We start from the raw sequence: 19450 nt of genomic DNA, 5'->3' as shown, positions 1-19450 counted from the left end.
GGATGGAGGGAATGAGGGGAGGAGGGCCCGTGTGGCTCAGTTGGTAGAGCATGGCGCTTGCAACACCACAGTTGTGGGTTCGATTCCCATGGTGGACCAGTATGGTAGAAAGAAAAACTATGAAGATGTATGCATTCCCTCTGGATAAGAGTGTCTACGTAATGACATGAATGTAAGGGCTACCTGTCAGCGAAAGTATATGTGGTGGATACAGATGATCTGAGAGTGGTGGGACCTCTGGGCTGCAGCAGGGGTGTTGGCCGGTTTCTGGCTGTGTAGCTGGATTATGTTTACACAAGCGTGTCACTCTGTCAGCCTCTCCCCCAGGGCCTGCTCAGGAGATCTCCTCCATTAGTTGGGGAATCAGTAACCAGGTTGTGTTAATGTGAAAGCCGGGTGTCTGCGGGCCTTGGGGTCAGTTTGAGGATGAGTGGACTGGAGACAGAGTTGCAATTAAGCCAGGGTTAACACTTTAACCTCCGACTTCCATGGGAAGGAAGCTGGGGGGAAAAGAGAACGCCAGTGAAATGTTGTCCAGGGCCTGCCCTGTCTCTCTAAGCCCTCAGCCCTGTTTCTGATCAACCCTGGGTATGTTGGGGCTCAGCAGCTCTGCAGCCCCCACACTCTACATGGAGAGCAGGGTGCCCTCATGACCCCCAGAACCCCAGACCCTCACCACGTAAACATAGGACATTTCTGCTTGTCTTCTTGCTCTGAAACTTTCCGAAAATATACAATACATGCACGTCATCACTTCTAAGTAACAGATAAAGAAAGTCAAGGAAAGTACAGTTTTGAAGTTGAATATGGGCTGTTGTGCATGTGCTCAAAGAACATTAAAAAAAAAGTCCCCCCAGTTTTAAAAGAGAAATGTGAACAAGTATTTGATCGGAGGAAGTTACATTCGTGTGAAACATTATTTGAAATGGCCAGCGAGTCACCCACATCATTTGCATTAGTTGAAGCTCTGTAACTTCTCCCCTTTATTTCACCCTGAGAACATGCTCAGCTCCTGTTAACTGGTAGTCTGAAGGGCAGGTATTGATTTGACAAACCCTGTGATGTGTTTAAGGAGGAAATAAGAAGATGAATTTCACTCCAGAGTATTGGGAGTAAATTCTTCCTGCAAAACACCTTGTGTGCAGCCCTCTCCTACGACACCCCGTTTTGAAATGTTGTTTATTTTTACTGAGCGGTTGGAGAAAACAAGTTGATGAGAGTTCTTACTCAACAAACTTGTTTCTGTTTCCATATGCTTCCTTCCCTATTTCGTTGAGATGGAAGGCACCAAATTCAGCTAAAAAAATTATAAATCTCTCGATTTTACAGTCATCCAAAAAGTACTAAGTTAACAGTCATACATATTTTCTTGCAGAACGCTCGCTCCCAGACTTTGTTTTCAACCCTATGAAGTCATGCAAATTATAGAAGGGGAAAGATGTAATAAACGGAGTGTGTAATCATCGAAACTCAAAACGTTTAAACCCCTTTATGCACCCAAACTTACGGTTTAAACAATTTCACCCTCCTCTATTTAATGCATTATGAGTCTCAAATCCATCTAATGTACTAGGATCAATTCACATGGAAAAGGAAAATGACAGAGGGTTTTCTGCCAGTTGCACTTGGTCCAAGTCTCTGATTAAAACAAGGCATACCGAATCCAACCATTAATGTCATTCGACGCACGCACGCACGAACGAACGCACGCACGCACGCACGCAACCAGTCACAACACCACACACACACACACACACCACAACAACCACACACACACACACACACACAACACACACACACCACACACACACACACACCCACACACACACACACCACACACACACACACACACACACACACACACACACACACACACACACACACACACACACACACACACTCTATCCTTGTGGACTAAACAATTGATTCCAATTCAAATCCTATTTTCCCTAACCCTAAACCTAAACCTAACCCTAACCCCTTAACCTAACCCTAACCCCTTAACCTAACCCTAACATGACCCGAACCTTAACCCTAAACCTAACAATAACCCCTTAACCTAACCCTAACATGAACCCGAACCTGAACCTTAACCCTAAACCTAACCTAACCCTAACCTCTTAACCTAACCCTAACATGAACCCGAACCTTACTCTAAATCCCCAAACTAACCCTAATTTTAACCCTAACCTTAATTGTAACTGTAAACCAAGCCCCTATGCCGAAAATAGCCTTTTTCCTTTGGTGGAACGGTGAAATGTCCCCTTGTTTTACTATCTTTGTGAGTACTTCTGGTCCCCACCAAGGATAAACAACACACACACAGCACACACACACACACACACACACACACACACACACACACACACACACACACACACACCACACACACACACACCACACACACACACACACACACACACACACACACACACACTAAGTTGAACCCCTACGCTGCACATGGATACACTTCAAACATGCATTACATACAATTTCATGAATAATAGTTACGTATGTTACTTATTACCTGATTTGTGAGTGAAATTAAAAGCTCTACTTTTGTTATTGGGCTTACAGTAAGTCCCCACCCAGTCCGTAGCAGAGATCCAGAGAGAATCCAGTTGGTATGATAGAGATGTTCTTGTTTGACTGACACTCAGTCCTGCAGTGACCCTGTCCAACAGAAGAGCAGCAGTGTGCTCTCTGCTCTGGCAGATGCTGGGGATTTCATCTCTGGACAAACATGTCCGCCCCGGGGCCGGTTTGATCGGGGGCCAGGGGGCCTTCGTTTAAGAGCGTGTGGTGACTGGGTTAACTGCCCTGCCGACCCCGGCGTTTATTTACACATTAATAATGTCCCACACAGAAATGCTTTTGTGGAGCTCCGGTGCGTTGGCATATTCTGACGCGCATAGCGTATGTTCTCGACTATTTCATCTGCTACTCGAGCAGGGCAACCGTTCAAGCAGCAGCACCCCCTCTTGGCTGCTAGACCCGTCTCACTCTGACCGCTACTCTGGTCACCCGGCCTCACCTCAAGCAGAACCTGCATGGATTCATTCTCTTTGTCCATCTTCAACTCTCAGCATTATTAACCGGTCTCAGTTGAAATGCACATTCCCGCAACCCTACATTTAGTTTAGTAAGAACAGAGAGACCTTCCAACCTTCCTTCAACTCACTTCTTGTGTGTACAGCCAACTGGCCAGTGGGGGTTTGGCCTGTGTGAGTGTGACTGGTCCCTGGGCTGGTGTGTGTTTGTGGCCCTGGCCCTTGGCCCCCTCTCTGTTCCTGGTGAGGCCATGCCGTGCTATGGCATGCTGACTCCTGCCTCTGGCCGGGAAAGTGGTGCCCTGCCAGGAGATTGACCTACTAGGCTTGGTTCCTAATGTGCCTGCCTTTTCACACTTACCTCACCTCAGAGTTTCTCAGCCTTTTCACTAAGGCCACGCTCTCTCATACTCTATATATACCCATCCAAAGATGCACTTAGATAAACCTCTATGTACAGAAGAAACAGAGACACATCAAGACCTGAACTCACAATAGCAGAATAGATTCTGAACTCAGAACAGCACTCACAACGGAACCGTTCAGAATCCCGTTGCAAAAATATCTAAATACATTTGCACAGATTAATATTTCTCTGAAACACTTCAATGATGTCATGCCTTTGTTAGTAAAAATACATTATCAAACAACCAAGGTGAGTGACCTCTGAACCCCAGTCAGACAAAATGGCACCAGATTCAAAGCAAACACAGAACACTGCCCCAGCATGCGTACAGCTGCTATCTCACTCTGGGCAGCCTTAGCTGCCGATGAGTCTAGTCTGACATGGAGGGAAAACACTGCCCTGATGCGGTCGTGTTCACACAAGAATGCCTCCGCTGCACACAATACCAACAACTTCAGCACTGGCTGCAGACGTGGTGCATACAGTACACACAACCTGGAGATGGCGTGTGCTGATAATAGTCATTACTGTGAATTCAATCTCAGATAACAAAACTTTCCGTACACTCCAACCCCTGGGAAAGCTTCTCTGGCATTGCCAAGGGCAATCTCGCACACGCGAGCGCGCACACACACACACACACACACACACACACACACACACACACACACACACACACACACACACACACACACACACACACACACACACACACACACACACACACACACACACACACACACACACACACACACACACACACACACACACACACACACACACACACACACACACACACACACACACACACACACTCCAAAAAAAGGTGTTAGTCCTGTATTGATGGCCCTATATATATAAAAAAAAACACCATTCTTCTTTTGCTGCAAAAATGCACTTTAGATTCACGTACTCAACAGAACCATTTTTACAGAGAGAAATAAAGAGACTCTACAACACTCGAAAACTTAACCTCAACTGAACTCAATTCATACATGCATTCTGACTGCACAAGGAAAAGGGGCTGATCTAAGCTCTATAAGTGCAGTCTTCTTCATGTGTTTGTCATGCTGCACCCAGTGGTGGGGTGAGGGGGCACTCTGCCAGCCTTGCCCACAGGCCCCTCCTCTCCTCCCACAAGGTTGGCACCCGCTGGGCACCTCGCATTTCCCATCACACAGCACCGCTATAAATGTCTCAGCATCGCTCTTCACAGACACACCCAAACTGCTAACAAGCAGTAGTCACCCTCAGAGAGTATGAAGCCTCCACTACTTTACTCTCAGACAATGCTACATTCTCACATCATTCACTTGTAAAAGCCTTTTATTAACCAATAAACAACATGCAATGCCACCTTCTCTGTTTTGCATAGTCAGTGTTTTTCCTGATGGTATGGTTGACAGCCATATTGGTTGTTATGCTTTTAGATTGAATTTCATGCCCACTTATTTTAACCAGTTCTTCTGGCACAAATTATCTTACACAAATGTTTATGCAAGCAAAGGGCCGGCATCTCTAGGAGGCACTTACCATAGCAATAAAGAGGAGAGTAAACTACTTCAATCGACCAAAATAAACATTAATGAGTGCCAAAGCTCTCGCATGTCTCATTGCGTTTTCATTTAAAAACATCAGAATGCATGCAACTGGCATACAGTAATTCAATCTTCTGAATGAGATTTACACTGAGTGTACAAAACATTAGGAACACCTCTTTGCATGATGACATAGACTGATCTGGTGAATCCCGGTGAAAACTATGATCCCGTATTAATGTCACTTGTTAATAAATTCACTTCAATCAGTGTAGATGAAGGGGAGGAAACAGGTTAAAGGATTTTTAAGCCTTGAGACAATTGAGACATGGATTGTGTATGTGTGCCATTCAGAGGGTGAATGGGCAAGAAAAAAGATTTTAGTGCTTTTGAACGGGGTATGGTAGTAGGTGCTAGGCGCATCGGTTCGAGTGTGTCAAGAACTGCAACGCTGCTGGGTTCTTCGCGCTCAACAGTTTCCCCCTGTGTATCGAGAATGGTCCACCACCCAAAGGACATCCAGCCAACTTGACACAACTGTGGAAAGCATTGGAGTCAACATGGGCCAGCATCCCTGTGGAACGCTTTTGATACCTTGTAGAGTCCATGACCCGACTAACTGAGGCTGTTCTGAAGACAAAAGGGCGTGCAACTCAATAGTAGGAAGGTGTTCCTAATGTTTTGTACGCTCCGTGTATATCGTGTGTGTGTGTATAGATGAAGAACCAGTGTTTCTCTGTGTCCTCTCCAGTTGTACGGCTACTGCTACCAAGACAGCAATGACATCCAGGACACAGTGACAGCCATCACAGAGCTGGGAAGTCCTCTGGAGATGATCCAACTACTGCAGACCTCCTGGGAAGAACGCTTCAGGGTGAGTGTTAGCGGACAACACAGACATTTCACTTAAACACGGACCCTCACTTCAAACAGTGGTTTTAATCAAACGCTAAATTGACATGATCATTATCTTGTCAACGTCGTGTGATTTCCTCTCGCTCACTGAACAGAGTGCAACGTGTATGAGTCAACAGAATAGGCTGAATTCTGGTAGGTGTCACTGAGGGACTGAGGGTAGGTCACATGCGTAAGTAGATACTAAGGCCTGTGACTCAAACCCATTGCAGGCTGACTCAGAATGTAGAGCGAATTGGCTGAAACAGGGGCTTGGTTAACCTGGTTTATAGGGACACTACTGGTATAGCGGATGGTATTTCCAGAGCCAGGGCCCTTCTCCTGCCCAGTTTCCTGCCTCCCTTGCTGGGTACCATGGGCCTGTGTGCCACTGGGCCGCTGGGGCCCCTGGGCCGGGTCTGCCGATCACTATCGCCACAGAGCCGCGCTCTAATTATTTCCTATTGCTTCCTGTGGCCGGGGAGTGTCCACCCGCCTGCCACACAGAGGATGAAAGAGCTTCGGTGCATGAAATCACCAGCAAGTGCTCTCTTCCTCTCTTCTCTCTATCCCCTCCTTTCTTCTCTTCCTTTCTCCCTTCCTTTCCTCACTGGCAAGACTGGAGGAGATTCACTGAGACAGTCAGCTCTTCTACTGAGAGATCCTTCAACACAAACGTTTTGTGATGATGAATACAGGGTGGGAAAGATTGTTGCCAAATTTCAAATCAACCTATATCTGTAGGCATGGACCAGAAAAGGAATGGATATATATATATTTTTAAAAACGTAGTAATAGCTTCACAATGCCTTCTGATAGGTCTTGGGCTTCCTTAAGTGCCTTGAGCTTCCATATCATTTACATCTATACAATCCTTTCAGATTTGTACAAGTGCCTTGGGGGTAGGGCAAGGGGTGGGTTTGGAATTGGGCATAGGGAAGTTAGTTAGAGTTCTCAGTGTAACCATTGACACATGCACAGCTCAACACGTCCTTGGATGTGTCGTCACTGTCATTTATAACACTACACACTAAGCCTATCTACATGTCATCACACTAGTCTATGAACTCCTAAAGCATAATTTGTTTTATCCCTAATCAACACTGTATTTGTCATGGAGAGGTGGCCTTTAACCAAAGTCAGAGCTCCCTCACGGAGCTTCATAGTGTAGTTTGCCAAAACAAATACATCAGCCAGTGGAGGCTCATCAGAGGAGAAAGGGGAGGACCATCCGCCTCAGTAAATTTCATAAAAATAAAAATTGTGAAACATTAAAAAAGTTTTCCTTTTTAGATAGAACTATACTAAATATATTCACGTCACCAAATAATTGATTAAAACAATCTGTTTCGCAATGAAGGTCTACAGTAGCCTCAACAGCACTCTCTGGGGTAGCACCATGGTATAGCTTGAGGACAGCTAGTTTCCGTCCTCTGGGTACATTGACTACAAAACCTAGGAGGCTCATTGTTCTCACCCACTTTCATAGAATTACACAGTAATTATGACAACTGCCGGTGGACGTCCTCCAACCTATCAGAGCTCTTGCAGCATGAACTGACATGTTGTCCACCCAATCAAAGGATCAAATAATGAATCTAGTACTGAAAGCACAAGCTACAGCTAGCTAGTACTGCAGTGCATAACATGTGGTGAGTAGTTGACTCAAAGAGAAAGACAATAGTAGAACAGTTTTGAATGAATGATTTTCTTCAAAAATGAAGGAGAAGCGAGAGCGAGCTCTATTTTGTGTTTTTTCACTTTCAGTTTCACTTACTTAGCTAACGAATGCAGCTAGCAAGTTTAGCCTACTCAAACACCCAGCTCAAACAGAGAGGGATGCTATGTTAGCTAGCTGGCTATGGCTACCCAACACTGAAACTCTTCCAAGTCATGGTAAGCTTTTAATTTTATTAATTTGCCACCAGGGCCTTCCGGTGAACTGCTAAACTGCTTGCTGTACACTGTACTACATGATTGTAGTGGGTTTACGAACACATTAGTTCTAGTATGTTGACTATGATGTTAGCTAATATGCTGACAACGATGTAGGCTGTGTGTAGCAGTTAGCGGTTATGGTATGAAGGTTTGGAAAGGTTTGTTTGCCTGGTCACAGACAGCTTTTGTGTTGTGCACTGAAGTCCACAAGCGAAGGGAAAAGGTGAGCGCGTAGATGCGAGAAGCAATTATATAACGATCAAAGTGATGATGCTGTTTGGCTGTGGTATGTGGTATGAAGGTTTGGTTAAGAAAGGTCTCTTTGAAAGTGAACTGTGTTTGCGGATGATCAGGGGTGTATTCATTCTGCCGAGTTTTTTGAAAAACATTTCTTAAATGGAAGCAAACGGAGCAAAAACAGGGAAAACATACCTGAATTTGTCCAATAGAAACCTTTGTTTGCAACTTTCCGACGAATGATTACACACCCTAGATCAGCTAGATGCAACCAATAGTGTGCAAGGTGGTATTGAATGTGTCACTGTCTGTCACCTTGATTGCTCAAATTTTTCCCTCAACCTCCTAGCTTGTAGCAACCTCATGATGGGTACAGGTAAAATTTGAGTATCATGTAGTAGCCTAAACCAATCGATGTTACATTGAGCTGGGTGAATGGAATATGAATGACAGTTATCCAGTATGCTGTAGCTAATAGAGTACATGGTCATAAAAATACAAAAAATCGTCCTCCATCATCTTAAATGGCACCGACCGCCACTGACATCAGCCTTCTGGTAAATAAATCAACTGAGATAACTTTCCACTTTGATTTCCTGGGCCTTGAATGATTGCCACACGAGTTTCCAAGCCTGTGAGTACTTCCACAGAGAACAATACCCAGTGCTTAGTGCAGGGTTTCCCAAACTCGTTCCTCAGGACACAGCTGATTCAAATGATCAACTAATCATCAAGCTTTGATAATTTGAATCAGCTGTGTAGTGTTAGGGCAAAAACCAAAACGTGCACCCCTTGGGGTCCCGAGAACCAAGTTTGGGAAACGCTGGCTTAGTGCAAGTAGAATGTAAATAATTCCCACTTTTAAACAGCGACCACGCTTTAAAAGACTCCTTGCTAGTGCTTGTTCCTTTTTGTAAGTATGATAGAAACAGTGTTTAAATCACTTTAAGTTGCATGTAGAAATCAGTTGCTTTTCTATGAGTGGCTCTGTAAATGTCTTTGTGGTTCACTCAGTGGTTCTGAAGCACAGTGAAAAAGGACTTTGTCTAGCTTTGAGAGAAACCATTGCATTTCAAACAAGATGTTTTGTTTTTTGTCTATGTAACTCGATTTTTACCGTAATGCAATAACAGAGCATGAGGTTAGACAAATTCAATGAGATTATTATTTTTAAATTTTTATTACCTAAATATAATAATACTATTTCAATGGAGTGTCACCACTTACTATCTCTGGATCTTGTGTGTGCTGTGTGTGTTCATGCAGCATCAGCGTGTGCTGTTTTTTGGTTGCTCCTTTGTTTCCCCACAACATTAAGCGTCAGGTCTGCCTCCCTTGTCACCCAAGATCCTTCCCTTGAAATGTGGAGTGCGAAATGAAAGAAAAATATGCTTTTTCTCTGAGCATTTGCAATTCGTATGAGGCATTAATAGACTCTAGGGAGGCGCGCTGTAAACCCACTGAATTTCAAATGCTCCATTTAGGTCTGTAACCATTTCCTGTGAGCGTTGACAAAGGCTTTGATGGCCCTGGCCTGCAGCCCCTGTCAGTGAGACAGACACACCCATATCCCCTTTAACCCCTCCCTCCCTCCTCACTAACCACACCCACCCAGCAGTCTGTCTGTCAACCTTCACGTCAGGCTCATTTACATTTATGGAAATGATAACTTATAGATACATTCTATCAGACCTGTATTGCAGTATTTACAATACGCAGTATGGTCAAATAGAATGACAGAATAGTTAGGGTACTCTAAAAACCTATGCCTATCAATCAAATCAATAAAAAATGACCCTGTATTTAAAGGGGCAATCAGCAGTTGAAACAACAAGAACGCTAATTCCTCACCACTGTTTCGGTAAAACGCTGAGGGATGGTGCTGGAGAAATGTAACCACTCCCAAATTCATAGACAGAACTATAGATGAAAGATCTGACCATCCATGATATCAACATGATAGTTTTTACCGTGTTTTGAGGCTGTACAGTGTTTTTTTTTTTTTATATACATATGATTAATGTATGTATGTAGCAACTGCAAATTGCCCATTTAAGCATAGTGTGACAGTTTTGCATTCCTCCAGCACTACTGTTACTTCACTAGGGTTAGAAAGAGACTCCAGCCCCTAACTCACGCCTCAGTGCTCTCTGTCTCACCTCTCCCACTCACTCTTAATCCACAGTACATTAAAAACAGCTTTTGTCTCGCTTGAAAAGAAATGAGCTGTTCAGCTCCTCCTCCTCTCCTCCTCTTTTCTCTCTGTCTCACTCCCCTCTCTGCTCTTGGGAACGTAGATGTTTGGTTTATAGTCTGTATAATATAGGTGTCTATTCCCCTTTCACGTGTTTCCTTGCCCCTTTCACGCGCTCTCTTGCGCCTTTCAGCCCTTACCCTCGACCCCTGGACGCACACAATGGGAGAGGGGCACACACAAACACACAGACTCATGTGGTTCTCTCAGGGATTTATGAGTGTTCACAGAGGAAATGGGGGGGGGGGGGGTTGCTCTCAGTCAACCCCAAAGAGAATAATGCAGTGGAAAAGAGAACAATGCAATGGAATAGAGATGGAATAGAGAGATGTAATCAGGGAAATAATGACAGACTGACTCATCTCCACTGTCATTTCTCTTATCTGCGACAGAAATACACTAAATCCCTTCCAACCTTACAATTTCAGGGCGGATACTCTAACTGGACTGCTTTACGATAAGGGCTCCACATTTGGCACAGAAGTAGATTCATGAACCCTGAACAGATTTAGACATGGAGCCACCATTCTCTCTCTCTATCAATTCAACTCAATTCAAAAGGGGCTTTATTGGCATGGGAAACACATGTTTTATATGACCAAAGCAAGTGAAAATAAATAAATAAAACAAAAGTGAATCGTAAATGAACAGTCAACGTTACACTCACAAACTCTTCCTCTCTCGCTCTCTGCTGCAGATCTGTCTGAGTCTAGTGCGTCTGCTCCACTACCTGGCCCACTCCCCTTTGGGCTCTGTCACCCTGCTGGACTTCAGGCCTCGCCAGTTTGTCCTGGTGGCGGGGGAGCTCAAAGTCACAGACCTGGATGACGCCAGCACAGAGGAGGCCCCCTGCTCCCCCTCCGACTGCGTCATGGAGTTTCCCGCCCGCAACTTCACCCTCCCCTGCAGCAGAGGGCGCTGCTTGGGCATCAACGAGAAGCGCAACCTCTACAACGCCTACAGGTGAGGAGGAGCAAGACCTCTGCCATGTTAAATGATAATTTAATTATTTCAGTGGAGGCTGGTGGGGAGGGAGAAATCGGAGGGTGGGTTGGGTTAATTGCATTTCAGCCATGACAATGAGCTCTTCCTCTGATTTAAAGGGTCATCAGCATCCACTGAATTAGTTACATCATAGTGTGATTAGAGTGGTTCTGTTGAAATCAATCAAATTCAATCAAATGGATTTTATAAAGCCCTTTTTACGTCAGCAGTTGCCAAAAAAGAGTTATACAGATATACCCACCCTAAAAACCCAAAAGAGCAAGCAATGCAGATGCAGAAGCAGTGGCTAGGAAAACACCTTAGTAATGCAAGAACCTAGAAAGAAACCTAGAGAGGAACCAGGCTCCGAGGGGTTGCCAGTCCTCTTCTGGCTGTGCCAGGTGGAGGTCATAAGAGTACATGGCCATTAAGGCCAGATCGTTCTTCAAGACGTTTATATGATCAGCGGGGTCAAATAATAACCACAGTGGTTATAGAGGATGCAACAGTCCAACACCTCAAGAGTAAATGTCAGTTGGCTTTTCATAGTCAAGCATTGAGAGAGAGAGAGAGAGAGACACAAAGTAGCACGTCCGGTGAAACAGGTCAGGGTTCCATAGCCGGAGGCATAACTGGATCGGCAGCACGACCAGATGGACTGGTACAGGGACAGCCAGGAGTCGTCAGACCAGGAGTCCGGAGGCATGGTCCTAGGGCTCAGGTCCTTCCGGGAGGTATTTGGTATTTTATTAGGATCCCCATTAGCTGTTGCAAAAGCAGCAGCTACTATTTCTGGGGTCCACACAAAACATGAAACATGACATAATACAGAACATTAATAGACAAGAACAGATCAAGGCCAGAACTACACCAATATTTATTTGTTATTTTTTACAAAAGGCACATGTAGCCTAGATATCAATACATGCACACACACTATCTAGGCCAAATAGGGGAGAGGCGTTGTGCCGTGAGATGTTGCTTTATCTGTTTGTTTTTTAACCAGGTTTGCAGTTCAGTTGAGCAACATGAGATGGAACGGAGTTCCATGAAATAATGGCTCTATATAATACTGTACGCTTTCTTGAATTTGTTCTGGATTTGGGGACTGTGAAAAGACCCCTGGTGGCATTTCTGGTGGGGTAAGTGTGTGTGTAAATTGACTATGCAAACCATTTGGGATTTTCAACACATGAATGTTTCTTATAAAAAGAAGTGATGCAGTCAGTCTCTCCTGAACTCTTAGCCAAGAGAGACTGGCATGCATAGTATTTATATCAGCCCTCTGATTACAATGAAGAGCAAGACGTGGTGCTCAGTTCTGGGCCAGCTGCAGCTTAACTAGGTCTTTCCTTGCAGCATTCCACCACACGACTGGACAATAATCAAGATAAGACAAAACTAGAGCCTGCAGGAGTAGAGACATAGAGAGAAAGAGATAGAGGAGCATGCCTAAGATCAGGACATGCCCCAGACAGGACATTAGAATTTGAGATCACACAGTATACCAATAACCTGCCCAGGGACTGAGGTTGAAAATTAGCCGGCTGGCTAAAACCGTCACTTTTACTGAAACGTTGATTAATGTGCATTGTCCCTGTAAAAATAAACTCAAACTCAGATAGGACAGACTGTCCCTAGCCCCCCGACACATAGACTATTGCAGCATCGATACTGGGGACTGAGACGGGAGATCAGGGGACACTGTTGCCTTGTCCAAAGTTACCCCCGGAAGGGGCCAACTCGGCAGGATATAACCCCACCCACTTTTCCAAAGCATAGCCCCCACACCAGCAAAGGGATATGAACAGACCTAACTTACTACCCTGAGACAAGGCTGAGTATAGCCCACGAAGATCCCCCCGACCGCATGAGCCCCAGGGGGCGCAAAACCGGACAGGAATATCACATCAGTGACTCAACCCACTCAAGTAGAGGATAGTGAAAAAAGGCTGGCATGACATGATGCGCCTTCTAGGGACATGTTGGCTCTCCATCTAGCTGCTTGCTTCAAAAGGAGGCCTGTGCTGGGATGTAGCCAGAAATCTTTAATGTGTGGGCCTGCAGAAATTTGAATGGGCCATGTAGGTATGTAGCAAGGGCTTGAATTCAGCCCTAGTCGTAACGGGGCAGGGCAGTCATGATAATGCCATTTTAGTGGGGGGAAAAAAGCCTGTTCAGGTGGGATGGCATTTTTGGCCCACAGCATGACATCACAATCTGATCTGATTATTCTGACCAATGACCAGTCATCTTTTATTTGCATATGTATCCTCCTACTTTGAAGGGGTAAGAGGGGTAGGATCTAGAGCAGGGGTAGGCAACTAGATTCAGCCGCGGGAGGATTTTTTAAGAGCGGATGGTACACTGCCAATTGACCACAACTAAGCCCCAAAAGAGATTGTATTTGAAAATGTAAATTATTTCATTACCTTTATAATTGTATTTATTTATGAAAACATTTGCATGATGACATCTCTTGAGATGCACCATCTCGTTTTCAAATGTCCAAATGAAAAGAACCAAAGCTATACTTAGTAACAATAATATTATGCCAACTACTGTCTAATAACAATGAAATAGTAATAGTAATTTCAAAAATTACATCAATTTTAACAGCATAAAAACGTTTTGTACTACTACTAATAAAAACTCCTAATAAAAACTACTGTTACCACTACTAATACAACTAAAGCAAATTAGTTATAATACTGTACATATATACAGTGCATTCGGGAAAGTATTCAGGCACCTTGAATTTAAAAAAATCCTCATTCATCAACACACAATACCCATAATGACAAACTGAAAGCATGATTTTAGAAATGTTTGCACATTTATTGAAAATAAAAAAACAGAAATAACTTATTTACGTAAGTATTCAGACCCTTTGCTACGAGACTCGAAATTGAGCTCAGGTGCATCGTGTTTCCATTGATCATCCTTGAGATGTTCCATGGAATCAATACATCAAATCTCTTCCCAACTATTTAGCATTCTATATGGCACAACTGTACATGTTTTGGTGCTTAAATGAAATTGGTATACCTTTTTATTCATCAAGTTTTCTTTAACCAATTTAATGCAGGGCTGACAGACAAGTTCCTTACTTTCTCCCCCTTCCACTTGCCTCTGCCATTTTTGCAGTAATGTTGCAATTAGTTTATTCTTTGCTGTGTACCATACATCATGATATAGGACTTCGTTTGATTTAAAACCAAATTATTTGCTAGAAACCATTTTTAGAAAGTGTTAAAATCTACTTGGAGAGTTGCTTGTGTCTACAAAATATTTGAACCTGATGTTTAGAGCATTGTATCATCAGTGTACAAGTGAACATGTGTATTCTGACAAATTGGAAGCAATTCATTTATGAATATAGAGAAAAGAAGGGGAACCAATACTGAACTTCTGAGTCCAAGAAGATGCGATTTGTGTCCTTGTATGAAACAAATGTTTTTCTATTGCTAAGATATGCATGGATTTCAGTTTGGGGATCTATTAATGAAACCAATGTTTTGAAGTTTTCCTAGTAAAATAGAATGATCAACTAAGTCAAATGCTTTTGATAAATCAATAAAGATGGCAAAATCTTTGACAAAATTAGAGTATACCCACTTATCCAGGCACCACTACACCACTGAATAGGGCCGATGGAAAGACAGCAGTCACACAGCATGATGTTAAAGGATAAGCAGTCCATAAACTCAGACATAATAAGCCAGTAGGTCCCAATCATAAGAATACAAAAACACAACCATTAAGCATTTCCCAATCGATATGTACAACTATTAATTCCCATTGCAAAAAACATTTCACGTTTAGCACACAAAGTAACCAGTGACCTAAAGTTGAACCTCTAAAGGATCCTCCCCTTTTTTACAATTTTGGCCACTAGATGGCAGCAGTATATGTGCAACGTTTTAGACTGATCCTATGAACCATTGCATTTATGTTCAACATTTTGTATCAAGACTACCCAAATGTGCCTAATTTGTTTATTAATAACTTTTTATGTTCAAAACTGTGCACTTTCCTCCAGCAATAGCATGGTATTCTTTCACTAATAGCTACTGTAAATTGGACAGTGCAATTAGATTAACATGTATTTAAGCTTTCTGCCAATATCAGATATGTCTATGCCCTGGGAAATGTTCTTGTTACTTACAAACTCATGCTAATCGCATTAGCCTACGTTAGCTCAACCGTCCTGTGGATGGGACACCGATCCCAAAGAAGTTTTAAAGTGGAACTGACAGCGTTTTATCTACTTTGCAGATATGAAACAATCATAATATCAGTAAAAAATATCAAATTCCCAATTTATGCTACAAAACCAACTTCATAAAAGGTTTTAAAAATAGGTTATATTTGACTCAACGTTCCATGACGTACTTTAAGGCATTGTTGGCAGAATAGATGTATGCAGTCTAATGCATAATTAATAGAATTCCCCAATACATTTCTTGGTAGTCCCAAAAATATTGCCTTCAGGTTGTAAATCACAGCTGGCCTGGTACATTGTTTGGCTGTCCCCATTCGGGAGGCACTGTTTGGGTTTCAATGACTCAATATTCTGGACAAAAATGGGTGAATGTAACTAAGGCTGGGAATGTCCATCAATCAATACAATCAATCTAGCAAGGGCAATGATCACAAGTCAGTCATAACATGGCTAATAGGCTAGCGTATCTATTTATGTAGCAAGCCTAAAACATTGAGTCTAACGTTAGCTAGAGCTTGCCTGCCAATGTATGCTTGTCCCAACCAAGCATCCAAGCTAACTGGCTAAAGTTGGCTAGCTAGTTACTTCTTGACACAAATGAGAGAACACCTCACTCTGACCATTTTACTCCCCGTAAGGCTGTTTAGGCTGGTTAGGCTGTTTACATGTTATCTAGAGCATTCTTGACTAACCAGTACTTTTTTTGGCCTATGTTTACTGACACTGGTCGAATTCAGCGTGTGTTGCACGTTCGTAAATTCATTAGTCGTTCTGCGCTCTGGCACACTCAGAAGAGAGTGCTCTGAAATCGGAGTGGATAGCCAGAGTGAATTTGCGAACGCAAGATATATGCTAACTGGATAACAGTTGTTTAATTTCTTGCTAGCTAACCAAATAACACCTGCATCTCTAGCTGTGTATAGCCACCGAAAAACAATATGAAGGGAAAAAGTCAGTCACTCACCCACTCCTCCAATGGCATGACATAACATCCTCCTAGCTGAAGTCAAGGAGGCTACAATTCCTTGCCGTTTATCAGTGCAATTTTGATGGCCAACTACCTGAACAAGTTTGAGAAGGTTTATCTAATGTTCCATCATTAGATTTTAGCTCATCTTGCTCTGGCTAGCATACATTTTTGACCTTGTTGTTAATGTGCATAACTAATGGAGAGCAAGCCTACCTTTTCATGGTGGTTTGATCAATAAGACTGTAAAGTTCCCAAATGTAAGAGGACTCCTGTGGTGTTTACATATTTGCAGAAATCTATTGTATTTTTACGCTTTTGGCGAATGCGTTCTAATGATCTAAAGTCGCGCTGTTGCTACTACCTGTGAACACACAGTCCAGTTCAAAGTGAATGATGGCAGGCCCGTGTGTCAAATGGCTTGTTTGTGTAAAGGCCTACTGTAGCTCTGATTGGGAAAAGGGGATACCTAGTCAGTTGTACAACTGAATGCATTCAAATGAAATGTGTCTTCGGCATTTAACCCAACCCCCCTGAATCGGAGAGTTGCAGGGGCTGCCATAATCGACATCCACGTCTTCAGCGCCCGGGGAACAGCGGGTTAACTGCCTTGCTCGGGGGCAGAGTGACAGATTTTTACTATGTCAGCTCAGGGATTCGATCCAACAACCTTTTGGTTACTGGCCCAATGCTCTAACCACTAGGCTACCTGACTATAGCACACCAGCCTGTTTTCATTCAGTTTTATTTATTGCAGTGTCTATTAATTGTCCAAACGCACGGCTGCTTTCCCACTCTATATTGCTATAGCATTTTTACAAATGCCTTAGTATAAATAATTCCTTAACATTCTAGGAATTTATGAGAACGTGAAAATTACCATATCTAAGTGGTCGGTTGTCAGAAATGTTTTAAAAAGTGTCATATTCTTCCTGGGGGTGTATATGAACAGAGATTAATAAGATTTCATGTTGCTAAAATACTTTCACTTCCACTTTAAATGCAACAACATTTCACACACAAGTTATTTTCAAAGAGATGGCTAACAACAGCAAGCACAGTGCAATAAAAAACACAGTTCCACTCACCAGATGATGATGATTTGAAACGTAATAACTTCTTGTTGAACGTTATTCATGAAAAGGGAGATGCTAACAAATTAGCAATAACATCCTCTTTGACAACACCTGCTATAGCCACTGCAAACTAGCCAACAACAAAAGCTAGCTAGCTAGACCATGGGGAAACTACTGCTAGCTATTGCACAGTGACCTGTTGGCCTTCAAGAAGGCAGAGTTTCCATAAGTTTGGTAATAATGGTCCCACCCATTAAGTCAAAATGTGATTAGTGAATTCCACTGTCACTCCCAAATTTTGCCCTAATTCAGTTGAATGACAAATGCCTTTATCTAGCTTCTAATGGCCTAGCCAATGGCTGATTTAGCAAGCTAGATTTATCTGTGTAACTCTGTGTTGTTGTCTGTTCACACTGCTATGCTTTATCTTGGCCAGGTCGCAGTTGTAAATGAGAACTTGTTCTCAACTAGCCTACCTGGTTAAATAAAGGTGAAATAAAATAAACATTAAAAAATCTCACCAGAGACCAGCAAAGAAAAATTCTGATTGGATCTTTTTTTTTATTCAGTGTTAACCCTTTCCTTTCGAACAAAAACTGAAGAGATTAAATCAGAACATCATTGAAAATAATAATATTATTATTATATTATTATAATTATTATTTTAGAAATTCTTAGCACTTATCTGAAGGTGTAGAAGGCCCTTTGGTCCCCACTTTGTTTGGGTTAGTAATCATTTGTAATTTCCTCAGCATGCATTTTTTTCACTATTCTGAATGTCTAAAGAATCCCTATATTCTGAAATTTGAACACAGAAATACTGGACATTTTGAACTTTTATTACGGTGGTGATTTGGCAAAATTACAATCATAGTCTTGAATTGTACTCGCATTTTTCTGGTCTTGGTCTTGACTCGGTCTCGGAACCCTTGTCCCCCTCCCGGTCTCGGTTTTTGATTCGGTTTTGCCCACCCCCCCGGTCTTGGTCTTGACTCAGACCCGATTTGCTCCGGTCTTAGTCTTGAATTGGTCTTGACTATCACTGGAGTCACAAGCTTCATGTAGTTATTGCATGCTATGAATATGGGACCAAATACTTACATTTGTACTACTTTAATACACAAGTGAATTTGTCCCAATACCTTTGTTCCGCTAAAATGGGGGGGAGGGACTATGTACAAAAAGTACTGTAATTTCACTCAAATGAAAGCTGACAGTCTGCACTTTAACCTCATAGTCATTGTTTGATTTCAAATCCAAAGTTTTGAAGTATAGAGCCAAAAGAAGAACAAATGCTTTACTGTCCCAATAATTACTGAGGGCACTGTATGTTTCTTTTTTTATTCGTGGGAATACTTGGTAAACAGATTTAAATTAAATAAATTTTTAGCTGAATTCCAGGTGATTTTAGTATTTTATTTACAAAAACTTTAGAGGGCCCCAATAAACAACGGCCTGTTGCCGTCCCCTGCTCTAGAGTCTGGATGATCCTATCCGCCAATCAGGGCTGTGTCTGTAAATATATTAACATTTGTATCAACACGCACACGATTAGACCAAGCATTTCAATGTCAAAAAGAGGCTCAGGGAAGTAAATGATAACCTTTTACGGCAGTGGGCTAAACCAGGGTCACACAGTGTGTTACTTGGTCGTCTTAAAGAAATCTACTTTGAAACAAAAGTATACACCTCACACACATGGTTATGGGCTTTAAAAAATAAGACACCTGCACCATGTCAGATATAGAGTTGAAATCTATTCAATTTTGAGATTGCATCCCAATATTACACTATATCACAGAAGACTGAAATATAATAAAACCCTTTGACATAGAAACACTTCTCTTTTTTTTATGTTTATGAATTATGAAATTATGAAAG

The 19450-nt window shown here is 42.6% G+C and overlaps 1 protein-coding gene across 2 annotated transcripts in view; it reads left to right on the top strand.

Moving 5' to 3' along the window:
- Positions 1–19450, top strand: part of pkdcca (protein kinase domain containing, cytoplasmic a) — a 451220-nt gene that overhangs the window by 415311 nt on the left and 16459 nt on the right. For both annotated transcript variants that reach the window (XM_024008358.2, XM_070448423.1), the window contains exons 2-3: positions 5746–5868; positions 11015–11280. In XM_024008358.2, coding sequence (XP_023864126.1) covers positions 5746–5868; positions 11015–11280 — 389 coding nt within the window. The remainder of the gene's footprint in view (positions 1–5745; positions 5869–11014; positions 11281–19450) is intronic.

Source organism: Salvelinus sp. IW2-2015, linkage group LG18 (genome assembly GCF_002910315.2).
Source record: "Salvelinus sp. IW2-2015 linkage group LG18, ASM291031v2, whole genome shotgun sequence".
Lineage (NCBI taxonomy): Eukaryota > Metazoa > Chordata > Actinopteri > Salmoniformes > Salmonidae > Salvelinus > Salvelinus sp. IW2-2015.
Note: the sequence above shows the minus strand (reverse complement) of the source record. Positions and strands in the feature narration are given on the sequence as shown.